This window comes from Sus scrofa, chromosome 12 (assembly GCF_000003025.6).
Source record: "Sus scrofa isolate TJ Tabasco breed Duroc chromosome 12, Sscrofa11.1, whole genome shotgun sequence".
NCBI classification, from domain to species: domain Eukaryota; kingdom Metazoa; phylum Chordata; class Mammalia; order Artiodactyla; family Suidae; genus Sus; species Sus scrofa.
Genome location: NC_010454.4, coordinates 3,849,855 through 3,873,255, shown reverse-complemented (window position 1 = coordinate 3,873,255; position 23,401 = coordinate 3,849,855). Strand labels below are relative to the sequence as shown.

Sequence of the window (23,401 nt, the reverse complement as noted above, 5' to 3'; positions counted from 1 at the left end):
ACCTCCCTGACAGAGATACAGCGCTTCACAAGCTTTTCCTCCTGTGGACGCGTAACCCTCATGAAATTCTCTTCCTCCACAGAGAGAGCCGGCTGAAGAGGCCTTGAAGAGTAATAATATGAATCTTGACCAGGCCATGAGTAAGTACGATGAGACACAAAAGATACGCTGCCTTTTTTAGGAGTTCCCGTCGTGGCTCAGTGGTTAATGAACCCGACTGGTATCCATGAGGATGCGGCCACAGACTCCAAGGCCCACCCGGAGCCAAACTGAGCGAGGCCTCACTCAGTGGGTTAAGGATCCGGCGTTGCCGTGAGCTGTGGTGTAGGTCGCAGCTGTGGCTCGGATCCTGCGTTGCTGTGGCTGTGGGGTAGGTCGGCAGCTGCAGCTCTGATTCGACCTCTAGCCTGGGAACTTCCAAATGCTGCAGGTGTGGCCCTAAAAAAGCAAAAAATAAAGTAAACATAGTTACATTGAATGTTTACATGTAAAATACAGCTGATTCTCTTCACTCATGGTACTTATGTCCTGTCCCTGCAAACACTGGCCCTTGCCCTTTGGGGACGCCCAGGGTTAGGGTCTCCGAGCCTCTGGCCGCAGCATTTTTTTCAACTAGTCTGTTCGCAGCCTTGTCTTATGCGTGATTCTGTTTAACGAAGCCTTGCTTAGCATCTGTCTCTCACAAAGTCGTCTGCTGACTCTCTTTACGGTAAAGCGTTAGCCGGGCAGGTGAACCCCTCCCGACCCGAGGGTCCGGGTCACGGGACCCGAGGCGTCTTTGGCTTCTCGACTCACCCCGGGCCGCCAGCCGTGCTCTTGTTACGTGAGCCATCGCCTCCTGGATGCGCCAAGGGGCCGCTGCCCGCCTTCCCTGGAGCTCCCGCTCCCACTGGAGACGGCACTCCGGCCCTCCCTCGAGGGCGACTCTCCCGGCCCTTCTCCCGGCCGTTCCATGTCGCCGGTCATCAGGGTTGAACTCACGGCCGCCGGGGCACCGCTGCTCCGGCTCCGTTTTTTTGGTCCATCGGGCTCCACGCAGGCCTTCTTGAGCTCGGGACACTAGCAGCACGTGGGCTCGGGGACCGTGGGGTCCACGGAAGTCACCAGCAAAAAGCCTGGCCCTAAAGAGACCACAGACAGACACTCGCTGTGTGACAGCCTGAGCTGGGAGTGTGTGTGTCAGGGGCACAAGCATATTTTAGCGAGAAGTGACGTCATGAATTCGCGGGCTCAGAATTCACAAATAATGAGGATCCGCTTTATATCCACGTGCAGGAGCCAGACACGCCGTGTGAGCTGCCAGGACTGAGGGGTCCGAGTGAGCCCAAGGGAACCCCGCCTCCTGAGCCCGAGGCGGGACAGAGTTCGGGGCGCCAGGCAGACACCCATCTCTGAGTCGCAGGGGCACAGGGACCAACTCTGTCCGCCTTGCGTTGCGTTGTCCCCCCAACATCTGGACAGGGCCTTGCAGCCAGCAGGGCCCTCTTAGGAAGGAGGGGCGACAAGGCAGCGGTGGCGGCAGGCGGATGGGGGTGGGGGATGAAGGGCCGAGCCCCCGGGGCAGAGGCAGAGAGGTGGCCGGTGTAGCAGGCAAGGAGCCAGCGAGGGACAGGGAGCAGGGCCCCAGGCCACAGACTCCAAGGCCCAGCTGGAGCCAGACTGATCGAGGCCCCTGTTTTCTGAGGGGTGAGGTCTCCGCTCCTTCCTTGAGTGTCGGCTGGCACCTGTCTGGGCTCAGAGCTTGAGGCTGCCCCCCCTGCTTCTGTCTGCTGTGCCCCAGGCGCTCTGCTGGAAAAGAAGGTGGACGTGGACAAGCGTGGACTGGGAGTGACCGACTACAACGCAATGGTCCCCAAGCCCCTTGGCTGCCGCCCGCCAATCTCCAAAGAGTCTTCCGTGGACCGCCCCACCTTCCTTGACAAGGTACGAGTTGAAGGGGTTTTTTGGGTGTTTTTTTTTTTCTTTTTTTCTTTTTTTGGCTTTTTAGGGCCACACCCGCGGCATATGGAGGTTCCCAGGCTAGGGGTCTAACCGGAGCTACAGCTGCCGGCCTGCGCCACAACCACAGCCATGCAGGATGCTGCATCTGAGCCGAATATGCGGCCTACACTACACCCAGGCAACGCCAGATCCTTAAACCCCCTGGGCGAGGCCGGGAGTCGGACCCACAGCCTCATGCTTCCTAGTCGGATTCGTGTCCGCTGCGCCACAACGGGAACTCCACTGGTTTGTTTTGGACTAGAGGAATTTTTCATTTCCACCGTGTCGGGTTAAAAAATTATCAGAGTCTAGTATTTAAGTGACCTTTACCCAGTTTTTCATACATCTGAATGCTTAACTCAAAAGAGGTAGATTATATTTCATATGATGTGACTAGGAATAAAAATACTGAAACTGAAAACGGATTTTCGTGTTAGTGGGTGAACTTGGCTGCCTCCGTCTGTCCAACAGACCAGCCTCACCAGGCGTGGGATCTTCTTTCCCATGTACCTTCCCTCTGATTGGAAACAATGTGTTATGTGTGTTGACTCTCGGGAAAGGGCCTGGAAGTGGCTGGGTGTGGGCGCGCGTGTTCTGGGGGCCTCGCTTGGACTGGCCGCCACACGAGAGGACACACAGGCGTCCCTGGGAAAGTCCCCTGGCGTGTAACTAGTCGCTCCTCTCCGTCTTGTCACGTTTGGTGTGACTTCGGAGGGGCGGGGGGGAGCAGCATCCCATGCAACTCGGAATGTTCTACCTTGGAAAAAAATGGAAGCCTGGAAGGACAAGTTGAAAGCAAACAAACAGGCAAAAAACAGGCTCACAGGGGAGACGAGCGCTCCCCTGTGTCCTCAGGTGAGCAGCGTCCTCTGCCAGCGCGCCACACTCTGGAGCGCTGTCACCGGAAGCCCCCACCCTGCCCGCCACCTCTGTGCCCAGGGAAGTCGGCCTTTCAGACAACGGCGAATCCCGTGTGGATTCTACGTATCCTAAGATAGTATTCGTTGGTTATCTGAAATTCCAGCCTAACTCAGTATTTTTACTTGCTGAGTGTGGGACCCTGACTTACTTCCTTAGCTTTAAAGTGTGAAATAATACCACGGGCTTGTTGTGAAGTTAAATGAGATAAATTTGCAAAGGACTTACTTAGCACCTCGTATAATATAAAAAAATAAGCTTTTGGCTCTTTTGAAACTTAGCTTATTAGCAGGTGAAACCATGTGAAATCGCTGTTTGTGGTGATTCAGAAGCAATCCAGTGTCCTCAGCCTTCACCCTCACGGGCGGCCTTGCTAACAGCTTCTCAGAAGGAACCTGTTTGTTTGCAAATGGTTGTGGAGGTTTTCCAAGGAAGACTTTTGCAGTGTTTGTGTCTCCCCCTGCGGGTGTGAGACTGTCGTGTGTGTGGAGGGGAGTGTTCCACTGAAGAGGCCCCTGAACCTGGCTGCTCGTTTTCTTGGTTCCCGTCCTCTCGCCCGTGTTCTCCATTCCCTCGTCCGCACACGCGTGGTCTTTCAATTCCGTGTTCACCCGCATCCCTTGGTGTCTCCCAGGGCTCTGGTGCTCTGTGTGCGGACGGGCGCCGCACACGGCTCACGCTTTCTTTCCCCGATCAGGACGGCGGCCTCGTGGAAGAGCCCACGACTTCACCATTTTTGCCTTCACCAAGCCTGAAGCTCCCCCTTTCCAACAGTGCACTCCCCAGTCAGGCCCTGGGCGGGATGGCCTCAGGGCTGGGCATGCAAAACTTGAATTCTTCTAGACAGGTAAGGCGGTCGCTGGGAGCCGGGCGCGCTTTCACTCGCCTTCGAAAAAGTGTGTTTGAGACAGAAACGTTCTTCTTTGTAGTAAATGCCTACATTTGAAAATCTAATTGAATATGTAGAGGCAGCTGAGATACTGTAAGGGCTTCCTCCCAAGGGGTCTCCTGGTGTCAGGAATCGAACCCGGTTCCTGAAATGTAACCGTGGTCTAGGAAATGCTTCAGAATTAAACTCATTTTTTCCATGTACCTGAAATGTATTGGCGTTGGCACCCAATGCTGACTTCCTGAGCTTAAATGACACATGTACCAGGAGTTCCTTCGTGGCTCAGCAGCTTAAGGACCCGACTAGGATCTATGAGGACGCAGGTTTGATCCCTGGCCTTGCTCCGTGGGTTAAGGATCTGGTGTTGCTGTGGCTGTGGTCTAGGCCGGCAGCAACAGCTCCGATTTGACCCCTAGCCTGGGAACCTCCATATGCCAGGGGTGCGGCCCTAAAAGCCAACAAAATTAAAAAAAAAAAAAAAAAAAGCGAGAGAGACAGGAGTTGCAGCATGGCCTTCGGCTGCCAGGACCCCTCACAGGCCCGGGTGGTCCTTTCTCCTGGCAGCCGAACCTCAAATGCACCCATCTGCAAGGACACCCCACCCTCTCGCCTGCCCCCAGAAACAGGTGACGTCTTCCACGTGCTCAGTGGGGCCTCTTCCTGCCTTTGACCCTGTTGGGGAAGGTGAAGTCACTGTCACACGTCACCGAGGGGGGCACCCGGGGACTTGGACTGACTGGTGCCTCGTGGCGTGCTCCCCCTCCCCGCCCCGCTCCCCACAGTGAGGTGACAGGAAAGCAAACAGTGGACTTCCCGTCCCCGGGACGGACGGCCTCTGGCTGGCTCTCCCCGGCTCTGAGACGTCCCTTGACGGCGGTGCTGTGGGACTGGGGGCGGCCGGCCGCTGTCTGCTCGCGGGCACAGTGCTGACCTGGCGGTGGCGGCGGGTCGGTGTCCTGCCGCCAGGGCCCGGGGGTGAGCCCGCGGCGGGTTGGCTGCCCGCGCCCGTCTGGACGCTCGGGCAGCCGAGTGGGAGGACTGACGGCCTCGCCGCACTCGCTCCTCGCACCCGTTCCCTCCTCTCCGCCTGGCGACCCCCTACCCCCGCACTCGGCCCTCTGAGTCGTCACACACGGTGCCCAGGCGGCCCTCGTGTCGCTGTCGCGCGTGGCTGTGACCGGCCGGTTCTGCGCCGTCTGCATCCAGTCGACAGCGCCCGGCTGCAGTCCCTCAGCCGCCGGTCACATCCCTGGCAGCGCACCGCCCGTGCGCCACCCCTGCTCCTGCGGCGACGTTGTAACGAGCCCCCGTCCCCACAGACCCCGAGTGGCAATCTGGGCATGTTTGGCAGCAGCGGAGCCGCACAAGCCAGGACCACGCAGCAGCCGCCACCGCCGCCCGCGCAGCCCCTGAGCTCCTCCCAGCCCAGTCTCCGCGCTCAAGTGCCTCAGTTTCTATCCCCTCAGGTCAGACCCGCGTCGGTCCCGAGCCAGAGCGCGTCCCCGCATGTCACCCTGTCGCTCCGAACCCCCTGCCCCTCGGCCCGGGCCTGCCACCGGCCGCCACGAAGCCGTGATGTGACTTCTGTCCTCGTGGTGAGCGAACTGTGCGGAGACCCCACTGGACGGACCTAGGCTGGCGGAGAGGAGGTGCTGGGGGCGCGAAGGGAACCGTCAGGCGCAGGGAAGGCCGGAGCAGCGCTTTAGGGAGACACGAAATGTGTCGGGGCCTCTGTGTTGCAGGCCTGTAGTCAAGCGCATTCTTTCGGAGCAGGTCATTTTTCCCACAGAGACGCCTTAAAAAAAAAAAGGTCAAATCGACTTAAAAGGATATTGTTGTCTTGTATAGTTCTCTCTGAAGCATGATAGCAGCTTTTTTCGAGTTAATATTGTTTATTTTAGAACATTCCACAACTTTAGACCTTGGACTGAGTATTTTAATTACCATGTTACCGTCCTCACCCCTTCTAAGAATATTCAGTAATAGGAGTTCCCGTCGTGGCTCATCTGTAATGAACCCAACCTGTATCCGTGAGGGTGTGGGTTTGATCCCTGGCCTCTCCCAGTGGGTTGAGGATCCAGCGATGCCATGAGATGTGGTGTAGGTCCCATATGCGGCTGTGGCTATGGTGTAGGCCGGCAGCTGCAGCTCCAATTCGACCCGTAGCCTGCGAACTTCCATATGCCGCAGGTACAGCTCTAAAAAGACAAAATATATGTGTGTGTATATATATATATATATATATTCGATAATAGATTCAGGAGTTCCCTGGTGTCTCAGTCGGTTAAGGATCCAGCATTGTTACTATAGTGGCTCGGATTCAAGCCCCGGCCTGGGGACTTCTGCTTGCCGCAGGCACAGCTGAAACATAAAAAATGAGAACAACAGATTAAAATGGGGAGGTGCCCTTGCAGGTAAACACGGTGAGAAACGTACCAAACACCCAGTGGCAAACATTGAACTGGCCGGTGCCGGGCCCCTGACTATTGAGAGCAGTGAATTCCAGTTGAGCAGGGAGGCAGGCTGACAGCCACAGTCAGGGCTGGCGGGTCTCGCGAGTGCATGTGCCGCACGGGAGGCTGGTCGTCATGCCACCCCCCCACAGCAGTGCTGGTCCCACGAGCAGGGGAGACCACCTCCTGAGCATAAACTCAGAAGGGTCTCTGCCCACCCAGGGCCAAGGCCCTCCGCCAGGTGCCCCCAGTGCCGTCTGAGCTCCTGTGGGGACTCTTTCCAGGTGGCTGCCTCCTCCCAGGAGGCTCCAGCTCCCTCCTGGAACCCACGCCTTCCCTGCCTCCAGTCCTTAAGTGATGCTTGCTTGTCTTCACTTTGACAGAACGTGACATGAGGAACCAGCAGGAGTTACACAGAGCCTTAGAAGTTAATGCATAACTGGAATTCCCATCGTGGCCCAGTGGTTAACGAATCCGACTAGGAACCATAAGGTTGCGGGTTTGATCCCTGGCCTCGTTCAGTGGGTTAAGGATCCGGCGTTGCTGTGAGCTGTGGTGTAGGTCGCAGACGCGGCTCGGATCCCGCGTTGCTGTGGCTCTGGCGTAGGCCGGCGGCTACAGCTCCGATTCAACCCCTAGCCTGGGAACCTACATGTGCCGCGGGAGCGGCTCAAGAAATGGCAAAAAGACAAAAAACAAAAAAAGAAGTTAATGCGTAACGAAAACCTTCGGAGGAAGAAAGCCCGTTCTTTCCTCTGCCTTCCCCCCTCCCCCCACCTCCTCCCTGCCTTCCTTCCACGTTCTCCGCAGTATCAACTAGTAATGCGAAAATTTCTATAGATCTTTAACGGCTTTTCAGAATCATTCGTGAGACAAACATCATTGTCATTAATCAGTTTTGAATCTCAAAAAACTTCGCAGACAGTGTTTTAACAGAGAGTTCATGTCTCATGGTGCATTTTTTGTCAACAGGTTCAAGCACAGCTTTTGCAGTTTGCAGCAAAAAACATTGGTCTCAACCCTGCACTATTAACCTCGCCAATTAATCCTCAGCATATGACGATGTTGAACCAGCTCTATCAGCTGCAGCTGGTGAGTGCAGAGACCTGCTCGGGGCCTGGGACAGCGCAGGAGCGTCCTAGGCCTTCCCGGGCTGTGCCCGCCGACTGCCGGAGCAGTTGCTGTGCAGGTCAGGGATCTGGAGGCGTCCGCGCGGTTTGTGAACCGTTAGCAGGATGAGGCAGTTCTTCACCCCAGGGTGTTCCCACTAATTTCGCGAATGCCCTGGGGCCTCTGCCATCGCAGTCTCCCAGACCTGACCGTGAGGCCACTCTCTTAGCTCTCGGCCAGCTTTTCTCATCTGAACCCCAGGACCGGCCCAGCCACTTCTTGACGGTGCTCCAAGTTCTTACACAGACCCCACGCTAGAGGCAGAGGACAGTATTGCTGCATCGCAGGCAGTAGGTGCCTTAGAGCCGAGGGCCTCGTCCTCCCAGCATCCCTCCTGACACAGGCCGGTGCAGCCTACTAATTCTCGAACGTTTTATACCGGGACGTACGTTGAACGTTTAAATGTCAGCGTCAGGTTGCCCTTAGCAGGAAGCGCCGTGGCCTCATATCCCAGGTGCCTCCTGGGTTCCCCTTCACTCAAGGACCCCAGTGTGTTGTTTCTTTCTGTAGTATGTTTTCCCCTGCTTTGTCCAGAAGTCTCATCTGACAGCTTCATCTCCTAGAAAATGACCAGGAGCCACGAAGGAGGAAAAGAAAAGCCTCCGATAGACAAAACCGTGACATCAGGCTTTCCTTACGGCAGAGCCCTGGGCTCTCAGTCCTGACCCGTTGGTTAGACACACGTCTGGCCAGCCTGCGTGTCTGGTTTCCAGGGAGTGTCTAGGGGACAAGCCACTCTGTGCGGTGAGGCGCCCAGAGCTCTGGGAGTGGCTGGACTTCATTCAGAAAAGGGAGCCGGACGAGCTTGACAGCACACATGGTGTGTGTGTGGCCCAGGGAGGTGGGGCAAACACGTGAACACGTGGCCCTGCTGCGGTGCTGCCACCAGCCAGGAAGGGACCGCTCGCTGCCCTTGGGCCCGATGGGCCGAGACAGCAGACAGCGTGTTCCTGAGAAGAAGCCTTCCTCAGAGGAAGAGACCTTTCCGCTCCTTGGCAACTCTGAAGGCACAGCTGGATTCAGACAGGAGAGGAGGCTCGTGACCATGCTGGAATCCTTTATTTCCACGTAATTGTTATTGACCACGTAGTGCCAAAGATACCCAGAAAAGTTGGGTTACATTTAAGGTCTTCTGTTTTAAAAACAGTATACCATTTTAACATTTTTCCAGGAAATTGGTAAGGGGACGGTTCAGTGCATCCTAAGGTTGAGTTTGAGAGCCAGTAAGGATTCCCTTACATGAATTATTTTATTCCTTTTGAATTCTTAAGTTAACGAGCCATTGCTAGTAGTGTAAGCTCTACTTCTGTTTGGATTCTATTTTAATAAATTCTCTTGCCCAGAACATCCCCAAAATTCCATATCATAAGAAAAAATGTATAATATGCAGCCAACTTTTGAAAGAAATGACCTGTCCTTCTGCTGCACCAGTGTGGGAAGAGTCTGGCGGTCATTCCAGCGGCCTTGCGGACAGGGTCTGTGGGGCAGAAGTGCCTGGATTTCAGGCGTGTGTGGACGGAGACGTGGCTTCTGGGACTCATAAGCCCTTTACTACGTGTTATTCTGCGACCTTCTGGGGCTTCTGGCCCCTGCTGTCCTGCCGCGTCTTCTGAGCCACTCTGGAAGCTTGTATCTTTATTACTATGGGAAAATAATTTTTATCTTCCTCATTTCTTTTTGTATCTAGTTTGTATGAATAGAGCAGAAGAATTGTGATCTCTTCATTAACTGAAAATATTTACTGACAAACCCCATGACCAGGCACTAAACAGGGGCACTGACTGAGTTATTTGTAACGTCGTCCGTGCACTAGAAAGGTTTTGAGAAGATATTTGTCTTTTGAAAATGCTACATGCTTCACAACACGCTTACCCCCAGTGTGGTTAGGGGCCCGAGAATCCTGGCCGTTTTTTTTTTTTTCTAAACGTACAGAAGTCGAACCATCCATTGGTGGCGTTCCTGCCGTGCATTGAGTGTTCCCTTTCTGCCCACAGGCATACCAACGTTTACAGATCCAGCAGCAGATGTTACAGGCCCAGCGAAACGTTTCCGGACCCATGAGACAACAGGAGCAGCAAGTAGGCGCCCCGGGCTGGCTGAACCGTGTCCCCTGCCGTCTCCGTGCCCCCCTGACCTACAGATGCCCGTTGATGAGCTGCCATCTGCCTTGGTTTCTCCCCTGCTCAGCCTCCCCCTTGAAGAGCCTTGGGGCCGCCCGGGTTTGGGAGGAGGTGGGCCCAGAGCGGTGGTGGCTCCGCAGGCAGGCCGGGTGCCCCTCCCAACCTGCGGACGGCGCGTCTCGCCCACAGGTTGCGCGCACAATCACTAACCTGCAGCAGCAGATCCAGCAGCACCAGCGCCAGCTGGCCCAGGCCCTGCTCGTGAAGCCGCCGCCGCCGCCCCCGCCACACCTGTCCCTGCACCCCTCTGCAGGCAAATCGGCCCTGGACAGCTTCCCCCCCCACGCCCAGGCCCCCGGCCTCCCCGACCTGCAGACCAAAGAGCAGCAGTCTTCACCCAACACCTTTGCTCCCTACCCGCTCGGTGAGTCCGGGGTCTGTGCCGGTCACGTGCGCCTGCGGGGCCGGCAGAGCAGAATGGACGTGCGTTCTAGACAAAGCCCGAGCTGCCCGGCTGCCCTCTGCAGAGCAGGAGTTCCACTGCGCCCTGCATGCTCTCAGGCTCCGGCCTTTCCCAGTAGAGGTCAGGGGGTGAGAGGCCAGGGTGACCGCTTCTCCACTGCTGCGTCCGCGCCTCCTGCGTCCCTGGTTCCCTCCAGCCTGAACCGCAGGGACCAGCACAGGTGTGCAGGCTTTCATCACCCGGGCGCTTCTTGACAAGCAGTGGTCGTCCGTACTCGTCCATAGCCCGGGGCACAATTTGTGTAGCCAACCGCATCCGCACACACACTGACCCCAGCCACCAGGGCCCCCACCCAGCACTTAAACCCGCAGGTCAGTGGAAGACATGGTGCCGCGCTTGAGGTCATTCAGGCCAGGAGGGACACGGGTTGTGAAACTGAAGACGCTCAGAAGGGCAGAGTCGGGAGCCCGGCTGACCCCTGAACCACGCGGGCTGGGAACTGTGGGGTGCACTCATTCCTGGATTCTTTTCCACAAGTGCGTGCCAGGGTCAGCGCCGTCCATGCCATGCCAGGTTGAATCCACAGATAGAGATGGACCAGGCCCGGGCTTCTGACGGCGCGGAGGGTTGGCGCCCCCGACCCTGCGTTGTTGGAGGGTCAGCCCAGAGCAGGTGCGAGCACTGCCGGCTCGTCAGCTTGGCTGCGTCTGCAGCTACAGGGCAGCGGGGATTAGGAGCCTGAGAGACGCATGCCCACAGGGGCAAAGGCCAGCTGAGTGACGGTGAGTTTCAGCTGACAGTGTCCCCGTTCTGTCACCTGCCGCCGTCTGGGAGAAGAGAGGTCCGTGACTGACAGGCGCTGGTGGGGACTCTGCTGTGCCCTCCCGCTGTCCCGCCCACTGTTGCCTCTGGTTAAGAAGCAAGCTGGCCCCGTGGTTGACCCGCTTCTCAGCCCCCACGACTGGCTCCCACCTGCCCACACTACCTGCTGGCTGCTGTTTACACCCATCTCCCCAACTGCAAAGTGGGGGTGCTCCCCTCACGGGGTTCGTTCAAAGATGACGGGAACTCATGTGCAGGGCACTTTGTAGAACGCTGACTACTTAGGCAAAAACTTCTGTTTTAACAAGAGCTGTTTTAGAAACAAATACAGCTCCGTCTGTTGTGCCAAAATGCTGAGGGCCAGCTTCCTAGTTGTCTTCTGCCCACTTACCTGTGTTTCAAAGATAAAGTATATTCATCTTTATCCTGAAAGATTTTTTTTCTCAGTACAAATGAAAGACTTAGGGAGTTCCCTTGGTGGCTCAGTGGAAACGAACCCAACTAGTATCCATGAGAATGCAGGTTTGATCCCTGGCCTCACTCAGTGGGTTAAGGATCCGATGTTGCTGTGAGCTGTAGTGTAGGTCACAGACGAGGCTCAGATCTGGTGTTGCTGTGTCGGCCGGCAGTTGTAGCTCTGATTCAACCCCTAGCCTGGGAAATTCCATGTGCCATGGATGCGGCCCTAAAAAGACTAAAAACTTAAAAAATAAAAGAAGGTTAGTCTGTAAAACCACCTGCCTGCTTGGTTCCCAGCAGTTTTGCTGAGCCCCTTCCTCCCCACACGGCCTCTCCTCCCAGTCTCTTGTCCATGAGGGACGACCAGGCCTGCGTATAAAAAGGCAAAGCGCCGCCCAGTGGGGAGAGAGGGAGCCTTGCCCAGAAGGAAGGGCCGCCCTGGGCCTTCAGTGTCCCGGGGCCAGGCTGCGGAGGAGGAGGAGGAAGAGGGACCTCAGAGAAAGGACACGGGGCCGTGGCCCAGCTCCGGGAGGTGGGGTGCTCTGAGGGCTGGACTGGAGCCCAGCCTCACCGTCCCCTCGCCTGGCTACAGCTGTACGAGGGAAATGAAGGCAGCCCTGTGGCGGTGGGTGTCCTTAAGTTTTGGGGGGCAGGGGTGGTTATCACCAATGTTTAAGAATTGAGAATTTTCTAAAAAAAGTGGTTTCTGGCTTCTCTTGAAAGCAGCTGCACTGGGCATTTGAGTTTGAAGCCCCTTGTTTCTCCTTGAAAGTTCAGAACAGACATGCTCCCTCCTTGCTTCTGTGCCAGGATGTGGTGTGGGCACTGCAGGTTAGAAACGGCCTGGAAGCACCCGGTTGCACCTCCGCTGGTCTTACTCTCCGGCAAGCAGCCGGCCAGCTCCCAGCGGGCGTCCATCGTGGGGCTCCTCCTCCAGCCCTCTGACCACCGCCCTGCCCCCCCTCCACTGACCCGGCACAGGGGCTATGCTTTCGTGTGCCCAGTGTGTGCCTGCTTTTAGCTGTAAGAAACAAACCCAGGATCGGCTCACGTTCCAGCACCCACACCTTGAAATCGGCTAGTGGGTCCTTTAAGGGAGTGTGATGGTTTATTCATGACAGACTGTCGTCAAGTGCCTTCCCGAAAGTGGAACCGCATGCTCCCTACCAGTTCGTCCTGGCAGGGGCCTGAGGATGTGGTTCACATTTCTGCCGGATTTGCTTTGATCTGGAGAGTTTCCTAAGATGTCCTCAGATCAGAAAAGAATTTCCTAATTGTTTGGACTGGTTCGGATCGTCTCTGGGCTCTGACTGAAGCCTCGGGCCCGCGTTTGGCACCAGCACGAGTGAAGTGGAGAGAATCATCGGTCTTAACCTAATCCAGGAGTTTTGTCGCCATCCTCACCCTAACTTAGGAAGAATATTCCTAGAAATATATGTTACGCAAAAGACAAAAGGGGGTGTTTTTTGTTTTTGTTTTTGTTTTTGTTTTTTGCCCACCAGTTAGAGTTAAACGTTAGCGTTAAAATACTTGGCCGTGAATTAAGCTTTACATTGATTCTCCAGGAGATCTTTGGAAAGTAACCAATTAGAGGAAGAGCAGACAAACCCTAACGGTGTTTTTATTTGTAGCTGGACTGAATCCAAACCTGAATGTCAACAGCATGGACATGACTGGTGGTTTGTCCGTGAAGGACCCGTCTCAGTCCCAGTCCCGCCTCCCTCAGTGGACACACCCCAGCCCGATGGACAGCTTACCCGGTGCTGCTTCTCCGCTCGACCAGAACCCCAGCAAGCATGGTACGTCCCGGCCTCGGCGCCCGGCGTCTGGACGCCGCTCTTCTACCCACAGGTCGCCCGCACTGCTACTCTTACCGCGTTCCTTGTCTAAGAAGTCGGTGCTGAAAGCTGAATGAAACGCTTCCAAGAGGGAGTTGCTGCTGTAGTGCAGCAGGTTAAGGAGCCGCCGGTGTTGACTCTGGGGAGGCTCAGGTCGTTGCTGGGGCGCAAGTTCCATCCTCATTCCAGGAACTTCCACGTACCATGGGCGCAGCCAGAAAAAAAAAAAAAAAAAAATCCAGGAGACTAAAGCAAGCAGAACAAGCACGTAGATACGGAAACCAGAGTGGCGGCTACCAGAGGGCAAGGGCGGGTGGAGAGCGAAACGGGAAAGGGGTCGACTGTGTGGGGACAGAGGGCACTTGGGTTTTGGGGGTGAGCACGCTGTGGTGGAAGCAGGCGTCAGAACACGGCGCCGACCTTTGAAACTTACATAGTGTTATAAACCGGCGTTTCCTCAAGTTAGACATTCCCATGGGCTCCGTTCTGTTAGCGAGTCTGTGAGATCCCAGCTGGTCAGGGATCAAACACCTGCAAACCCCACCTCTCACACCTTCGCTGCAAACCACGAAGTAATTGAAAATGCCCCAGAGCAGCAAAGAGCTCAGGTCACGGCCACACACTTTTAGTTGTATCTGTAGCTTCAACAAAAAATGTGTCCACTAAAAGTAATTTTTTCAATAAAATGATAAAACACAAGAAAAATCTAATGCTTAGAAAAGAGAAGCAGCAAAAATGCTAATAACCGTAGGAGGTGATCTCAAGCATTAAATTTCACTCTCAATTTCCTGGTCACATAAACAGCAAAGGAGACTTAACAGGGTATCTACTTCTCTCTTGAGATAAAGCACCCCAAAGAGAAAAAGCAAATTCTTCCTAATGGCGATTCTGCAAGAAAGCCGTCCTGTGCTATCTGGGCACTTCCTTGGCAGGAGGACGCTCAGGCCCCCCGGGCAGGTGGGGCTGGCCGTCCGCGTCCACACATCAGTCTGTCCTTCCATAGTGCCGGTAGCAGACGGGCGGGGGGTGGGGGCGGACAGCAGCTGACCGCAGCGACTCCCACGTTGTCCCCAGAGAGCTCCGAGGACAAGCTGACACGGTTCTTAAAGAGTTTGTCTTCCAAGGGCCAAGTTTGGGCTGGCTGACGCAGGCACTTCCTCCCGGAGCACGCTGCCCGCTGAGCCTGACCGCGGCCTCACTGGCTCTGCCTCCTGCCGTCCCCCAGGTGCTATCCCTGGAGGCCTGAGCCTTGGGCCTCCAGCTAAGTCCTCCATCGATGACTCCTACGGCCGGTACGATCTGATGCAGAACAGCGAGTCGCCAGCCAGCCCTCCCGTAGCTGTTCCCCACAGCTGGTCGCGTGCCAAATCCGACAGCGAGAAAATCTCAAACGGCTCCAGCATCAACTGGCCCCCAGGTAAGTGCACGCCACACTTGTGGGCTGCGGCTGGTCAGCTCATGCTCCGGGCCCAAGGACAGGGATCAGACCCAGGAGAACGGGGATCCGGGTCAGAGTCCTGGAAGCATTAAGCCCGTAGCTTTGGGTTCTCAGATAAGCTGTGGGTGTGGTTGGCGTCACAGGCTTTTCTGTAGCCGGCAGTTCAGGGGAAGGAGACGGGGAGGGCCCGGGTTCTGCCTGGTCAGAGTGTGTCGGGGTGTCATCCTCCCATCTGGACACTTAGTGTTTCGTGTGGTGGCTCGAATGCCTGGTTTGTTCCAAAGGATCGATGACTGACTAGGGAAAGTCTGCAGCGCGTCCTTCAACTTCATGAGCGGATTGTACACGTTTCCGTAAATTGCTGCGCAGCACTGTGAAGGTGCTCGCATGCTCCTGGTTTGGTTTTGATTGGTTTGGAATTTTCCAGAATTTCATCCTGGAGTTCCGTGGAAAGGACTTCAGAACATAGATCCCGAGAATGACCCTGACGTCACTCCTGGAAGTGTCCCCACCGGGCCGACCATCAACACCACCATACAGGACGTCAACCGCTACCTCCTCAAGAGCGGAGGTGAGGGGCGGCGGGGCCTGCTCCCGCCGCCTGGGGCAGCCTGAGGAGGCGTCAGGTCCTGCTCACGGGGACGCGGCGATTGCCTGGGCTCAGTGTTTGGGCTGGACTTCGGAACACCGTCGTCTGTAGGCGTCCTGTTGTACGATAATGGTGTTGGCTCACGCTTTTCAGTAGGTTTGCCCTTGAAATCTCCGTGGCTGGAAGTGCATGGACCCTGGGCTCGTCCATGCGGTCTAGTTTCCCTTCCACAGAGAGGTAAAAAGACCGAAATCCTTTCCCAGGACTTTGTCCCTGGCACACACCGCCGATGCCACAGCTTGGCACGCCTTCCCTGTTCAGGCCTCGGACGCAGCGGGAGGAAGCCCCGAGCTGAGCTGCGAGGTCCCGAAGCAGAGCTTTCAAATGCAGGATCGAGAAGGGCAGCGACGTGCCAGCCCTTAAGGCCTGCGCGTGGGGACAGCCTGAAAGTGCCGCTGCCGACAAAGGTTTACCCTCAGCATCTGATAAGGGGGCAGAAGGGCCAGCTCACCACAGACCCTGGGCGCCAGTAAGGAGGACGGCTCCCAGAAGATTCATGGAGGGTTCCTGCTTACACACGGCATTCCTTGCCGATGGGTCTTTCAGGGGACGTGACAGGACTAGGGTGCGGGTCGAAGGGTGGCGGAGACCAGACCACCCTTCCCAGCTGGGCGCATGCTCGTGTTGTGACGCAGCTGTGGCTCAGAGCAGGGGTGTTCCAGGCCCCCCACAGGGACTGATGGGGTGGGGAGGCACAGGCCAGAAGGGAGACCGGGCCCTCGCCCTCAGCACCCGCATGTGGCCGCAGGATCCCGGGCGCAGAGCCCGAGTCGGGGTATCTGGGGCTGCTGAGAAGTGGGGGTGAGGGGGCACCGAGGGCCCTCGGCGTAGAGCAGAGCTTCCCAACCTGTGATCTGACCTGGCAGGGAGCTCTGAGGGCAGAGCTGAGCAGAGGAGGCAATGCAGAGAGCAGCCAAGCCTCGGGGGGCAGGGGCAGGGGTGGGGGCGAGGCCGAATCAGGACCTCAGCTCTCAGCTCGAGGACAGGGAGAGCAGCCTCTGACCCCAGGGGTTGGACTTGGCCCCTGGACCCGAGTCTGGGCGGCTCCTCCTCCGCCTGTAACCAGGCCTGGCCCTGGAAAGCCCTGGCTCCCCACCTCCTGGCTTGTTATCTGAGAGAAAGGAGCAGAACTAGGGGATCTTTGTAGAGGAAAGCACCACGGCCACAGAGCGGGAGGAAAACTGGGAGGCCAGACCGTGCCGTCTGCGCCTCTCCCAGGCCAACGTACCACCCACCCAACACACACAGCTTCTACACAGCCCCGGAGACTGGCCTCATTCAAGACCCAGGGCAAAAGGCCGTGGAGTTTTGAGTGATCAGCTTGATCTAAAGTACAGAGAAATGGAGTCCCTGTTGTGCCTCAGCGGGTTAAGAACCCAACGAGTATCCATGAGGATGCAGGTTCGATCCCCGGCCTCGCTCAGTGGGTTAAGGATCCGGCGTTGCCCTGAGCTGTGGTGTAGGTCACAGAGGCAGCTCAGATCTGGCGTTGCTGTGGCTGTGGGGTAGGTCGGCCGCTGCAGCTTGGGTTCGACCCCTAGCCTGGGAACCTCCATGTGCCGCGGGTGCGGCCCTAAAAAAAAAAAAGCAAGGAAAGAAAATGTGTCCCAGAGGGACGGGAGCAAGAACTAGCTCCTAACCTCTGGGTGTCTGGCTGCCTTACAGATTTTCCTAATGGGACTTTCTGTCTTCTTTTACTGAATATCCTAGGCATTGCTTTTATTTTTACTTTTTTTTAATTTATTGGTATTAGAAATTTACATTAGCCCAGTATTTGCTTGGGTGTTGTTTATAGTTTTAATCTTTCAAGGTGAATGTTGGCCAGACAATGAAGTGCAGGCACGCCATCCCCCAACATACTGATACTAAAAAGGAAATTAATCATAATTTTATGTGACAGATTTCAGTGGAAAACTAAAAGGTCAAAACTGGAACACTTAGGAGTTCCCATCGTGGCTCTGTGGTTAACGAACCCAACTAGGAACAATGAGGTTGCAGGTTCGATCCCCAGCCTCGCTCAGTGGGTTAAGGATCCAGCATTGCTGTGAGCTGTGGTGTAGGTGGCAGATGCAGCTTGGATCCCGTGTTGCTGTGCCTCTGGCATAGGCTGGCAGCTACAGCTCCAATTCGACCCCTAGCCTGGGAACCTCCATATGCTGCAGGTGCAGCCCTAGAAAAGGCAAAAAGACAAAAAAAAAAAAAAAAAAAAAAGTAAATAACTAGAACACTTAGAAATCTAAGTACCCTACTGTCAATTATAAAAGAAATACCACATAAGGCTAGATAGTCTGTAATCTTGGGATCTTAGCTTGATGGTATTTTGTTGGTAAATGAAAGCAGAAGGTTTAGGAACTAAGCTTACACCCCTAGCCTGGGAACCTCCATATGCCGCAGGTACGGCCCTAAAAAGACAAAAAGACCAAAAGAAAAAAAAAAAGAAAACCCCGAAGACTTGCAGATTACAAAGAAATTTTAAGGTTTGTCAGCTCTGGTGCCATATTCTAAGACGGGCAGCTGTAAACAGCTGTGCAGGTCGTAGACTGCACAGGTCTGGGAGGTGCCGCACCCACCTGGTGGTGCCTGTGAAGGATAACCCGGAGGCTGCTCTGGGCGCCGCCCCAGACGGGGCCCAGCACCAGGGGCCTGCGTCTTTTGGGATCCTGTTCATGACAGTAAACAGGGACAGCCAGGCTGTTCTGTGTCCCTGTCCCCACCCCGGGCAGCTTCCACACTGGCTGATTAACTTCCCAACTCCGGAGCATGCCGACCCATCCTGCTTGAACCCACCCCAACAGCACTGCTTCATCCTCCTTCCTCCAGGATCAGTGCCCGGGAACCAGCACCAGCAGGGGTGCTCGGGGAGCGCGCCCCTCAGCCCCTCCCTGGGCCAGAGGAACAGGGCTCTGCGAGTAGGGAGCTGCACTTCCCGGGTCACGGGAGCGCCTGGTAACACAGTCACTTAGTGGGAGTTTAGTCCTGTGTTCCAAAGAGAGGTACGAATGGGGGCGATGGGGTCCCTGAGACCTTTTGGGACAGGAAAAGTGCTGGTCTTTTTGTGGAGTTTTGTTTGTCGATTTAGTGGGTGCCCTTGGAGGTGTGAAGAGTCAGAGACTGGCCCTGCCCTCGTGTTTTTGTCTAACCGGAAGGGGACATCCACGTGCTCAGGGCTCCTGAAAACATTCTCCTGCTTCCTGGCCTCTGCCGGCCGGTGGCTTCCTGTGTCCGCCGCTGTCCTCTCCGCCGCCACGGCAGCCACACGGCGCCTCATTCCCGCCGTTGCCACAAACGGCAGCCTAGGAGGAGCTTGGCTGCGGCTGTTGGAAGTCGCGGCCCAGGCGGCGTGGCTCCCCCCGCAGCCCGCTCACCTTTCTTAGTGCCGCGTTTGGTCCTGCAGGGTCCCCCCCACCACCTCAGACCGCCACGCCGCCTTCCCTGAGTGCCCGGCCACTGGGTGCCTCCGGCTACAGTCGCTCCCTCAGCAGCATTGCGCCCGCGCCTGGTCTCGCAGGTACGCACCCGGCCTCCCCACTCACCCACCGGTAGTCTTTTCTTTCTCTCCCGGAACAGAACTGACGGCTGGCTTTGCCTGGCGGTCTCCCCCGCTCCTCCCTGAGCTGGGAGGCCGTGGCGCGATGGAGAGCAGGCCTGAGCTTTGCCCAGCCGCTGTGGGGCCTTGGGGACCGAGGCTTCCCGGACCTGCCCCGTCCCCTCCCCCGCCCCCCAGGGCCGTCACCAAGATCCCAGGCTCATGTCAGCTTCCCAGGACATGACTGGCCACTGCCTAAACCTCTGCTGTCCTCTCTCCGCACCCCCGCTGCCCGCCCAACTGTGAGCCCAGGGCGGCACAGGGCGCACAGAGGCCAAGGCAGCAGCTGCTTCGAATGTGCTGTCACTTGCATTGTTCATCAGGACAAGGGGCCCCAGCAGCCCCGAGCTCAACTGCCAGCGCCCAAGATGTGCCCGCTTCCATCACCCGGATGGATATAGTGCCTGGGTCATTCTTCTATCACTGTGGACTTGACCAGTTTTTCAAGTAGGAAATTTCTTTTAGGCTTAGAGGAGAACTGAGAATTGTCGTAGTAACTTCAAAGGAATTTTTACTGGAAGTTTTAAGACAAGGACGTAGAGAGACGGCACACACACAAGCCGAATGTGTGCAGGTTTGTAGAACGATGCAGAACTTAAGTAAGAAGAGGGTTTATTTATAAATTTCTTCAAATATGTTTCTGCATTCCACCAACCTTCTCATCCAGACTTTACACCAATGTAAGAATGCTAGCTATACAAATTCTTTTTATGCCAGTACTTAGGGGAGAAAGTAGCTTTGCTGTAGTTCAGCATCTTATTTTTTAAAAAGAGAGGAGTTCCCTTGTGGCGCAGCGGGTTAAGCATCTGGCGTTGTCGCTGCTGTGGCCAAGGTTCAATCCCTGGCCCAAGAACTTGCACATTCCACAGGGACAGCCAAAATAAAAGAGAGGAGTGAGCTTCTGGGTCGTTTGTATTCCTTCTAATGTTTATTCTCTCTAATCTTGGCAGAGGGACGTGCTAGGCCTTCGGTACTTCCCAATGAGGAGCTAAAGGCCCGGGCAGATAGGACCTTTGTCTCAGCAGATGTTCATGGCGCTTTGGTTTTTCTGATCAGTGCCGCCTTTGCTCAGATGAGCGTTTGTTGTTGCCAAGCTGCAGCTGAGCCGGTGGCCAGGGCGGAAGGGGCGCTCCTCGCAGGGTTTGCTGGCCTGCACCCTGCAGCGCTGACGGAGGAGCTTGGCGCCAGCGACCACTCTGCCCACTGTTCTCACCACTCTGGGCCATGGAGGCAGGAGACGGCAGGTGCCCTGGCGCAGGGGGCGCTGGGGCTGGGGGCCACTACTCGTTTTGTTTCTCCTCCCAAAGAGCCTTAAAACAGGCTTCCCCCAACCAAGGTGCCAAGATGCCCAGCTTCTCAGCCCTGGGCAGCACGCATTCCTGCAGACCCAGAGCTGTAGTTATGCTGGCAGACGCGAGTTCAGGGAGGTTGCGTCCGAGGGGCTTGGCTTGGAAAGGAGAGGGTGAAAGATACATACGGGTTAGGCCCTTGACCTTGACGAACTTGTTACATGACAAGATGGGTCCCAGAGAATTCGTTGATAAGTTAAAATTGAACTACAGGAGGTCCTGTCGTGGCTCAATGGCTAAGGAACCCAGCCAGTATCCATGAGGATGCACGTTCAATCCCTGCCCTCGCTCAGTGGGTTAAGGATCTGGTGTTGCCGTGAGCTGTGGTGAAGGCCGCAGGCGCCGCTCGGATCCCGTGTTGCTGTGGCTCTGGTGTAGGCCAGCGGCTACAGCTCCAATTCAACCCCTAGCCTGGGAACCTCCATCTGCCGCAGATGTGGCCCTAAAAAGACAAAAGACCAAAAAAAAAAAAAAAAAAAAAACTGGACTACAAAAAGGCTATCTTTTGGGGGGCAGACTTGGGTGTGGCACATGAAGCAAATTAAGTAGCAGGAACACCATCAAGGTCTATGCTGCACGCCGGCCGACTGTGTCTCTGGGTAGAAATTGGAGCGGGTACGCCCGTGGTCCGTGTGGGGCGCCTCACTCGGGGCCTCGTTGGAGCCCGCGGTCTGCTGGAGCCCGAGCGCCTGGTAGGCCTCCCTAGCCGCTGCTGTGGCTTTTCTTCTCTGACTCAGGAACGCCTGTGGCCCTGTCTCTGCCTTTCTAGGTAAACTGTCAGACATGAAGTCGACGTGGTCGTCTGGCCCTGCCTCCCACACGCAAGCCTCTCTGTCCCACGAACTGTGGAAGGTGCCCAGAAACACCACTGCGCCCACGAGGCCACCTCCAGGGTTAACCAACCCCAAGCCCTCCTCCACTTGGGGAGCCAGTCCCCTCGGCTGGACCAGCTCTTACTCCTCGGGTACGCGTCTGCTCTCGGGTCCGTGCCTGCTCTGCTTGCGCTTTAGGGGAGATGCCTGTCATTTTGTCCTTCGTGAGGCCCCCAGACCCTGGGAGGGTTTGGGAGGGGCCGAGGCGCCCTGGGCTCTGGGGGGTTACCTGGGCCCAGGCTCTGCGCCGGTGTTTCACCAGCAGCTCTGCGTGTTCTCACACAGCTTGGCTCTGAGCCAGGAGGTGCTGGCAGTCCTGGTACCCACTGAGGGGCCTTCCTGGGCCCTCGGAGACACCCCTTCAACCAGCCTGAGGGTCTCCGTTTCCACTTGGATATTTGCTTCTCCGCAGGGCTTTCCGGCCAAAAGCAAAACCACCTCCCGGTGTGAGTGCACCTCCACGTCCTGAAGGTGCAGTTCTGGAGGCTTCTCAGGCTCCTTCCGACCTGAGATGGGGTGCACAGGGGCTTTAAGAAACTGAGCGGGAAGCCAGCCTGCAAACAGCAGCCCTGTGGGTCTGCTTTGTTTTGTTAGGAAGTGGAGTTTCAGGCCATTGATGTTAAGGTGGGGCTGGGGTGGAACCTGCGGGCAGTTCTCAAGTCTTTGCCTTCACCCATCACACCAGCCTGCAGGGGCTCTGCAGGGATTGTGAGTTTGGGTTGGTTGGCAAAGGGTGAGAGAGAGAGAGAGAGGGAGAGAGAGGCTTGGCGGCACAGCGTCCGCCTGAGCGGCATCTGTGAGACGGAAGGGCTGGGAAGAGCTGTGAGCCCCGCGGCCGCGCCGACCGCCTGCGCTGACCAAGTTCTCCCCGGGCTCGCAGGTTCGGCCTGGAGCACTGACACCTCAGGAAGGACAAGCAGCTGGCTCGTTCTCCGCAACCTCACGCCCCAGGTACGGGCACCGCGAGGTGAGGGCATGTCACCAGGCCTGAGCGCCTTGACCGCCACCCGAGAGGGGCTCCCACTCGCCCCCAGGCACCCTGACCCTCCCTCAGGGACCAGGGGCAGCCGTGCCCAGGCAGGCCCGGGGGCTGGGCCACGTTTCTGGTCAACTGCTTACTTTTCAGTCTTCTGGGGCTTAACCAGAGCTGCTCACCCCGACTGGCCTGCTCACTGCAGGACCAGCTGGCCTGTGACGTGCTCTGGGGAAAGGGGGTCAGAACCCAAGCAGGTCTTCTCGTCCTTCCGACACCTAACTTGTGACCTAGAACCGAGAAGCCCACGATTTTTAAATTTCGTGGTAGAGGCGGCGGGATAGACGATTGCTGTCATGAAGTCGTACATTACGCCCTTTCAAGGACAGACAGCTTCCCGGTGCACAGTGCATCCGATTTCATACACATTCTCCTTGGAGAACGTAGTGGAAGAGGCCCAGGACGCGCGTTACCGCCCCTCTGCTTCCCCATCAGATCGACGGCTCCACCCTGCGGACGCTGTGTTTGCAGCACGGGCCTCTCATCACCTTCCACCTGAACCTGACTCAAGGCAACGCCGTGGTCCGGTACAGCTCCAAGGAGGAAGCCGCCAAGGCCCAGAAGTCCCTGCACATGTAGGTTCCGCCCCTCAGCCCGAGGCCCAGTCCCTCGGGTCGGGGCCTGGGGGTGTGGGAGGGGCCTGCAGAGCACAGATGCTGACAGGCTAGATTGGAAGGTCGGAAGCCTGCTGTCGAGGCTCTGAGGTGCCTCGCCTGATCCCCTCCTGGCCTGTGTCTGTGTGTGTCCTGACGTCTTATAAGAAACAGCTGCAGCGTTCCTGTCGCTGCTAATGAACCCGACTAGCGTCCGTGAGGACCCGGCTTTGATCCCTGGCCTTGCTCAGTGGGTTAAGGATCCGGCGATGCCGTGAGCTGTGGTCAAAGACGTGGCTCGAATCCTGCGTGGGTGTGGCTGTGGTGTAGGCCGGAGGCTACTGCTCCGATTCAGCCCCTAGCCTGGGAACCTCCATATGCTGCACGTTCAGCCCTAAAAAGACCCAGCCCCCGGTCTTGTTGCCCCACAGCGGGGACTCCGCATTGAGAATCGTTCCTGTATTTATCTATATTGTTCTGTTTTTTGCTGTGCTGTCCTCATCGGGCTTTGGTATCAGGATAATTCTGATACCTTATAAAATGAGTTTGGGGGTTTTCCCTCCACTTCAGTTTTTGGACAAGTTCGAAAAGAATTTCTGTTAATTCTCCTTTAAGTTTGGTGGAATTCACCACTGAAACCGTCTGGTCCTGGGCTTTTCCGCATCGGGGCTCAGTCTCCTCACTCATTGTTGGTCTCCACTCGGCTTTTGTTTCCTCATGATGCGGTCTAGGTAAAATCGTGTTTCTGGGAATTGGGCCTTTTCTTCTT

General features: G+C 56.4%; 1 protein-coding gene across 7 annotated transcripts in view; it reads left to right on the top strand.

Annotated features, from left to right (window-relative positions):
• Positions 1 to 23,401, top strand: part of TNRC6C (trinucleotide repeat containing 6C) — a 91,533-nt gene that overhangs the window by 65,799 nt on the left and 2,333 nt on the right. For 2 of the 7 annotated variants that reach the window (XM_021066531.1, XM_021066535.1), the window contains 14 exons: positions 83 to 140; positions 1,781 to 1,923; positions 3,596 to 3,745; positions 5,107 to 5,253; positions 7,213 to 7,332; positions 9,405 to 9,488; positions 9,720 to 9,954; positions 12,906 to 13,073; positions 14,338 to 14,529; positions 14,978 to 15,121; positions 18,594 to 18,707; positions 20,904 to 21,098; positions 21,887 to 21,957; positions 22,475 to 22,614. In XM_021066531.1, coding sequence (XP_020922190.1) covers positions 83 to 140; positions 1,781 to 1,923; positions 3,596 to 3,745; positions 5,107 to 5,253; positions 7,213 to 7,332; positions 9,405 to 9,488; positions 9,720 to 9,954; positions 12,906 to 13,073; positions 14,338 to 14,529; positions 14,978 to 15,121; positions 18,594 to 18,707; positions 20,904 to 21,098; positions 21,887 to 21,957; positions 22,475 to 22,614 — 1,961 coding nt within the window. Of the gene's footprint in view, positions 1 to 82; positions 141 to 1,780; positions 1,924 to 3,595; positions 3,746 to 5,106; positions 5,383 to 7,212; positions 7,333 to 9,404; positions 9,489 to 9,719; positions 9,955 to 12,905; positions 13,074 to 14,337; positions 14,530 to 14,977; positions 15,122 to 18,593; positions 18,708 to 20,903; positions 21,099 to 21,886; positions 21,958 to 22,474; positions 22,615 to 23,401 lie in introns of all 7 variants that reach the window. The other 5 variants (XM_021066532.1, XM_021066533.1, XM_021066534.1 and 2 more) reach the window with 5 other exon arrangements.